General features: G+C 31.4%; 1 protein-coding gene across 1 annotated transcript; it reads right to left on the minus strand.

Annotated features, from left to right (window-relative positions):
• Positions 1-330: 330 nt before the first annotated feature.
• Positions 331-1383, minus strand: LOC141695501 (uncharacterized). Its single transcript, XM_074499741.1, has 2 exons — positions 1240-1383; positions 331-1101 (listed from the first exon to the last, which is right to left on the minus strand). Exons 1-2 carry the CDS (start codon positions 1381-1383, stop codon positions 331-333), a joined length of 915 nt encoding a protein of 304 aa, XP_074355842.1.
• Positions 1384-8382: the final 6999 nt, after the last annotated feature.

Here is an 8382-nt window from a genome sequence, read left to right on the forward strand (position 1 = left end):
ATTTGATTAATTCATACATAGGCACGAGACCAATATAATTGAAAGTCTTATTTAAAGCTACTCCTTCAATTGTTAAAGTCAATTTCATAGAGAATAAGGAATATAAGTAGTTATGAATGTATATTATACATGAAATTTTATACAATTATATTAGGTTAATAATATGTAATTACCTTAAGTTGTTTTTTTTACGGGAAAATCGATATATTACTCAAATAAATCAGCTAAAACACATGACTGCACTTCAATAGGAACAGACCTCCTATCGAAACTACGACCTGGAAAAGATCACGACTCTCTTGCAATGCAATGAGCAGCCATGTTGGCAGATCATTTGACAAAGAACAATTCAATGTTTAACCCCATAATCATCCTACGATATTCAAGAATTATACTGCCAAAGGGAGACTTCATATTAACCTTACTTCGGATTGCCTGAACCACCATCAGATAATCGGTTTCCACAACCACCTCCTTCCAGCCTCGCACCTGAATCCAACTTAAAGCCTCTTTCACAGCTATTGCCTCTGCAATTTCTGGTCTAACTGATCCATCATACACCTCTGAACGACCCTGTATAACTTGCCCTGAATCATCCCGAGCCAACAAACCAATGCCATATTTTGAGAGCTCAGTAAATAATACAGCGTCAACCGATACCTTGACTGTATTCTCTTTAGGTTTCACCCAAGAACTTGCTCCGTCACCTGGTATAACATCACGGTATAGAGCCTTTGTCGAACTCCCTTGGGCCATTTTCCACTCTGCAAGGTACTGCTTGGTCGAGAAAACTACAGAATTCACCTCACTCTTTTTATTGTTCCACACCAATTGGTTGCGAGCTTGCCAGATACTCCCACACATTGTAACAATTTCCCCATGTCCATCTTTACTCGTCCTGTCTAGGATAGACATTAACCACAAATCAAACGAGGATATATTAGAAGCGCGATAATATAAACATCTCCTTTCCCAACATTGATTAGCAAAAGTGCAGTTGACAAGCACATGATTAACTGTTTCATCCTCCATATTGCACATCGGACAAATTAAAGGCACCGGAACTCGTTTTGCATATAAATTTGTCCGTATTGGTAAGCACTAGTTTAAAGCATGCCATATCATATTCAGAACTTTCGGGGGAGCTTTGATCCTCCATATCAACTTCCACAGCTCATTGTTGCCAGCAACAGCTCCTTGGTTTTTTTGTGACTGGATCATACGATAAGCACTTCAAACCGTGTACTCACCAGTTATGTCTTCCCTCCAATATAACTTATCTTCTTCATCGTTACCACCGAAGGGGGTATTAGAAATACATTGTTGATCCCTGTAATTAAACAAATCCACCAAAATATCTCTATCCCATTGTTGCCCATCCATTGTTCTCAGAGAATGTACAGTAGCACTCTCCAGACCTTAAGTTGTTTTTGAAATAACTACATTACGTTATTAGCCAGAATCGAGGTGATAAATTTATGTGAATGCAGGATCTATTATTATTAATTATATTATTGATAATTAGTTCATTACGCGTGAGATTTGATTGATAAGAAAGAACTATATCACTTTTCTCAAGTAAACATGCATTCAAGTTCTAATCAAAATGACCCTCTGGATAGATTTTATTTTGTATATCTTTCAATAATTCTAAAAATATATGTCTTAATATTACTAAGTTTCATTATTTTTTGGTTTTTTTTGTTGGAGGTGTTCGCCTTTTTTTAACATTACTAAGTCTAATTGTTTCTTGGTTTTTTTTGTTTGGTATTGTCTTTTGGAGGACATTAGTTAGACTCTGAATCCTAGAGTGGATGTAATTAACAACTAAATAAAAGTTCATAATATTTTTATTCAGTCAGTTAAGCAATCCGGAAACAAAGAGTCAAATTATTTAGTTCGCCTATTTATTTTTCAACCTGGTTGCATGATCAATTGAGGATTTGTCCCGGTTGAGTTTTTTTCATGTTATTAATGAAATCTGCTATAAATTTGGCAAAAAAAAAAGTTTGGTTGTCAAAATTTTGGGGACAACATATGATTAGATTAGATAATAGGGTAAAATGGATATTTTATCACTGTAATCGGGTCATCAAGTTGAAAAAGTTTTCAGTCAAATTATGAGTCAAATTATGAAGTATTTTAAAACTTACAAATTCACCATTAATGTCAGTTCTGTTAGAATCCCCAACGGAAAAATAATGTTGCATACTATTAAGTTCATTTCAGTTTTTAATTGGATCATTAATTGTATCTCAACTTTCAATTAGGTTATCAACTAAATTTGATTTTAAAATATATTTAATTTAAAATTGAACATACTCATTTATTTCATATATTTAGAAAAAGATCATAATTTTTGGTATTAATTTTTCTCCGAATAATGAAAATTGAACATACTCATTTATTTCATATACTTAGAAAAGGATCACAATTTTTAGTTTATTTAATTTTTCTCCGAATAATGGCACTACACTTTAATTAAATTTAAATTTTCATAAACATTTAATTTATAGTTTATTTTTTTAATTTTTTCCTGAATGTTAGACTTTAATTAAATTTAAGTTCGTATGTACCATTTCAATCCATATACTTATAATCGTTACAAGTTAACAAATATTTAGATATCGCGTTTTTTCCAATAATTTCTCTTCATCTATTAATAATGTTGATATTTTATGTGTGATTAAACTATAATTAAAATTTAGAACTGATAAAATTTTATATAAATTTGATCGCTACGATAAAAAAAGATAGTATGCTAATAAATCCATAGAGTTAAAAAAACATTCAAAATATCTTATTTCTCAATTCAATTTTTCTGATAGTAATAATTGATACTACTAATTTTGAAAATTATTTTTTTGAACATTTACAATTTAAAAGGTCATATCAATTTTTTTTTTAAATTATTATTTTGTTTGTTATATTTTTAATATTCAATTTTTTCCGCAGTAAGTGACCTAATCGAAAATTAACACATAATTCAGTGATGAATTTGAAAATTTAAAGATGATGTAACACAATTTAACGGTCTTCGTTAAAGTGAACGTATTTTTAACTACGGTGCAAGTATTGTGAACTTCAGTGTTGTGATTGCAAGTTAATTACAATTTCATAATGCGATTGAGGGATTTTTTAACTTGGTGACTCACTTGCAAGTTACTAGTAACTATAGTGATGAAATAGCCATTTTATATTTAGATAATATATGTTATTGTATAAAGTAAATTATTCTTCAGATATATATTATTTCACGGGAATTTTAGTTTTGTAAAGTAATAAAGAAGAAAAGGTGACACTTTTATTATTTCAAAAAATACGCCCGTGAAAATATAACATTGGTTCTTTTTTTATTGGCTTCTTACACGTGGCTAATGAGTTGACACAATACTTCTTTTGAAAAAAATAAAGAAAATAAAGTAAAAATTTGACCCTCACAAATAGTTCCAAAAATTGGTTTTAAGGAAGAAATGAAAAAAAATCTTCAAATCTTTGTAAAAAGAAAATTTATATACCTGCTTTCAAATATATATCCTATTTATGAAAAGAGTTAGAGAAAAAAGAAAATAGATTTTATCTATTATTTTCTCTCATTAATTGTGGACTAGGAGTAAAAAATTGAAATTTAAAAAATACCAATTTTCTTTTTGCAAAAAAGGTCCTTTTTGCAAAAAAATGCAATATTTTCAAAAACAAATTGCAGAAGCACGATTTTACATTTTTCTGAAACCTCGAATAAAAAATTGGATTCCGTTTGGCTATTTTCGAAAATATTTTTAAAAAAGAGCAAACTCGTCAAAAAATGGATTTTTATTGTAATTTCTTAAAATTTTAATTTCCCACCGTTCTGTGCTCATGGTAATGTATGATTTAAAAATCTTAAGAATATGATATATATATATGAGTTTTGCTCTGCAACCCCGGGTGGTTGTAGTAACCACCGGGTACCCCACGTTGGTTCATTGCGGAAGCCAGCCTTGGTTCATTGCGCAACACCACCCACATTGGGACATTGCTGGCCTTTGGGACATTGTGGGTGACAAGTGCCGCAATGCTTAAAGACGGCTGGAATTTTATGAATTAATTTTTGTTTCGATAATAACGGAGTTTGAAACCATTTATTCTATGAATGTAGTATTGTTAAAATTGTTTATTAATCGAAAGGTATCGTCTTCTGAATACGACACCTTTTGATCAATAAACAATCATACTTGTTTTTCTAAAACTTTTTTCAGTGAATTCTAATCAAACTATTTTAATTTAAATTTTAAATATGTCAAAATTATGTATAATAACATATTTGTACTGTTTAATGAATTATGATGAATTAAATATTTTTTATAAATAATTTTTCCATTTTAAAAAAACAAATGAGGATAAAATGATACAAAAAAAACCCACGCAAGGCGTCAATGCGGGAGGTTTTCACCACAGCCCCAACATATATAAAATACTGTGACGGTTTGTTGAAGAGCCACATGCCGCATTGTTTCATTGCAACTGCCGCAACGAAACAATGCTCCAGGTGGCAGAGGGTATTTTTTTTATAATTTGTTACGAAAAAATGTTTAACATTCCTTGGGCTGAGTTGTTTTATATTTTTTTATAGGTAACGAAAAATCGATAAAATTTCATTTTTTTAGTATTCTACATTTTCCATTTTTAGCATTATATTCATTTACTATAAATTAAAAATTGATAAATTAAATTAGACAAGTACAAGAAAAATAAAACATTAAATATTTCATTGCATTCAAAGATAATTGAAGTACATTTTTTAAACGAAATACATAATAACTTAAATATTTTATTCTGACGAGAATGATCAAGTTTTAACGGTGTTAGAGGAACTGCCTTTATCACCCTTATTGTCGTCCTTCTTTTTCTTCGACTTTTCCGCCTTTTCCTCATTTTCCTTTTTTTCTTCTTGCGCTAAAGCGCCATTTGAATACGGCAGAGAGTTATTTCCATGTCTTCTTCTCCCTCGGACCCGTCGTAAGTCACACCATCGATAATTACTTTGTTATTGTCAAAATTATAGTAAAAAACCATTTTTTGAAAAATAGAGAACAGAATGTTTAGAGAAGAGAAAATGTTGAATGAAAAGAAATGAGATTACAAGAGCACTATTTATAGGCTGAAAATCAGAATTTTAAAAAATAAAATTTAAATTTAGGCAAAAAAAATGATGCGGAAGTTGAGGGGGAAGAATGTTGACTGGTCTTCCGTAATTACACAATGCGGCGGGAATAACTACAGCAATGCTTCAAAGCGGCAACCGTTTCTGCAGCAATGATCAAATGCGGTAGATCCGTCAAACTCCTCAACCTTTGACCTGTCAATTTTTATTAATATTGGCACAAAAATTGATATTGATTTCACAAAAAATATGTGATTATTACTAATATTATTTTGAATTTATAATTTTACCTGATTAATATTGATATTTGAAAATATAATTGAATAAAATTATTAACTCGAAAATAAGAATTTGATTTAATATTTTTATAAAAAATAAGGTTGAATTCACAAAAAAGCATAAAATTAATAATATTAAATTTTATTATTAAAATTGATAATATTATTTATTTTTAACTAAAATAACTCATATGATAATTTTAAAAAAAACTCATAATATTCTGTAATAATAAAAATTCGAAAATACTATTTCGAAAAAATAATTAAAAATAACTTTTTCGCTCAAAAATTTTAAATTCAATATTTAATTTAAATGTTTTAGTTTATAAAATCAATTTAAAAATATCAAAATATAAGTTTAAAAAAATATTTAAAAATTCATTTTTAATAAAAAAATGAATTAGACAAAATAAAGCGGGGAAGAAACATTATATTTAAATATGCGTCCTCCCGAGCGACTCGTTGCTGCCACCCGCAATGACTCATTGCTACCACCCGCAATGGCTCATTGCTGCAAGGAGAGTGGTGCAATGCGTGATTGCGGAAGGAACTCTCCTTAACGGCTTCAAAAGCTAGTTGGTGGTCATTTTTAATGGGTCACTCCAGCAATGAAACATTGCTGGAGATTTGTTCAACAGTCTGTTTGATACTTCCTCTCTTCTTCCTCATTTTACAATTTATTTTCAACAATTTCAATTTTTTTGGTTATTGCTTCATCAAAGGTGATCTCAAAAGGTTAGTTTTCATTTTTTGATGGCTTCCTTTTTATTTAAAGATTGTAGTTCTTCTAGAGAAAATGATAATTATGATTATTACACACCCGTTAGACGAAGCCCCGTTGCTCGTCATAAGTTATTTGTCGATGAAGATATTGTAAATCTTAATAGTGATGATAATATGAATAATGTTGATGGTGATGATGTTGATGGTGATAATATTGATGTTGATAATGTTAGTGGTCATAATGTTGATTTTGATAATGTTGGCGGTGATAATGTTAATTTTAATAATGGTGGTGGTCATAATGTTTATGATAATGTTGGTGGTAATAATTTTGACGGTGAAAATATTGATGATGTAAAAGATGAGAAAAATGTTGAGAAAAAATATCATGGATTTAAGAATAGTAACGATGTTGTGCCTTATGTAGGCAAGATTTTCGATACATTGGATGATGCGGAAGCATTTTATAGGAATTATGGTCGAAAAGAAGGATTCGAGATAATAATTAGGAATACTCATAGGCGAACACAAATGAACCATCATACCGTTTGTTTATTGTCGAAAAGGTGTAAGGGTAGGAGCGACTCCGTTGGAATTTGGTAAAAGAAAACGAGTTAGAGAGGTAATTCCACGGACGAATTGTGGTGCTAGAATGTGTGTCGTTCACAAAGTGAAGATGGATAAATGTCAAATTAGTTCGGTGGATTTAGAACACAATTATAGATTGGCGTCGCCGGAAAAAGTTCAATTTTTTCAAAGATCACTCAACATAGATCCTATAACGCGATCATTGATTGAGTTGTTTAATAAATCGGGAATTAAGACGGGCAAAGTAATGAAGTTTCTTAGCGAGACAAAGGGGGTGTTGAAAATCTTGGTTTTTCTATTCAAGACGTACGTAATGTCATACATGATATTCGGCGTCGAGTGTTTGATTCAGGTGATGTGGAGTGTGGGTTACTTTTGCTACGAGAACTATAAGAAAATAGTTTTGGTAATTTCTTTTATCGGGTGGATGTAGATCATGAGAATCGTGTACAAGGTTTGGTGTGGGTTGATCCTAGGTCCATGAACGCGTACAAGAATTTTGGTGATGTGGTTACGTTCGATTCAACTTACCGGACGAATAGGTATTATATGCCTTTCATACCTATTACGGGCGTAAACCACCATTATCAAAATATACTATTTGGATTTGCACTCGTAAGGGATGAGACCGAGGCATCGTATAAGTGGGTTTTGAGGATATTTTGGAAGCCATCGACAATAAACCGCCTCGAACAATTATTACTCATCAAGACATTGCATTGGGAAATTCCATTTTCGAGGTCATGCCTATGTCACAAACAAAGCATACATATTGTACATGGTATATAAGTAGTAAGTTTCCCGAGAAGTCGTCTTGTTTGTACACAAATTATCCGGACTTCAAGACAGAGTTTAATGCATATGTGTACAAGTCGTTGACACCTACAGAATTTGAAGGTAGATGTGAGCAATTAGTCGAGAAGTACGATCTTGAGGATCATGCTTGGTTAAATGACATGTATGGTATAAGAATTCAATAGATTGGTGCTTACACAAAGCAACATTTTTCTGCCGGCATGACTACAACTTCAAGAAGCGAGTCTACAAATTCTTTTTTTGATGAATATGTGCAATCATCTACCGGTCTGAAGGAATTCATTGAGAACTCCCAAAAAGCTTTGGAGACACAATATCTGAAGGAGGTTAAAGTCGATTATGACACTGAACAATTGGAAAGGAGATTAGTTTTGCACTCATCCTTGGAAATGTATGCATCTGAAATCTAGACGAAAGAAATGTTCAAACATTTTCAAAAGGAGCTTATGAAAAGTACATGTTACATCGTGAACAGTGTCAAAAATAGTGGAACTTTTATGTCAAAACTGTATTTGGTTAAGAAGGCTAACGTGCCGGAGAATTACATAAGAAAATACTGAGTGACGGTTTTCATGTACAAAAAAATTGAATGCTCATGTAAGAAGTTTGAACATTTCGGGATGATTTGCAAACACATAATCCGTTTTCTTGACAAAAAACAAAACACCAAGTTACTGGAAAGTCTCATCATTGGTAGGTGGACAATGAACGACAACAAAATTGTGGGGCCTCTTCTATATGCTCCTCCCGCTATTGATAATGATGGTGCATCACAACCAATAAGGTATGGTGCATCGTGCAAATCTTTTCAAGGTTTAGCTGCTTCGGGTAGTT

The sequence above is a fragment of the Apium graveolens genome, chromosome 11, assembly GCF_009905375.1.
Source record: "Apium graveolens cultivar Ventura chromosome 11, ASM990537v1, whole genome shotgun sequence".
Classification (NCBI taxonomy): Eukaryota; Viridiplantae; Streptophyta; class Magnoliopsida; order Apiales; family Apiaceae; genus Apium; species Apium graveolens.

Bases quoted from the DNA above. Each gene is read 5' to 3' on its own strand.
- LOC141695501 (XM_074499741.1), bottom strand. From the start codon at position 1,383: ATGGATGGGCAACAATGGGATAGAGATATTTTGGTGGATTTGTTTAAT. The intron at 1,102-1,239 runs GTTTGAAGTGCT...GCTTTAAACTAG, and splicing joins ACATAACTGGTGAGTACACG to TGCTTACCAATACGGACAAA.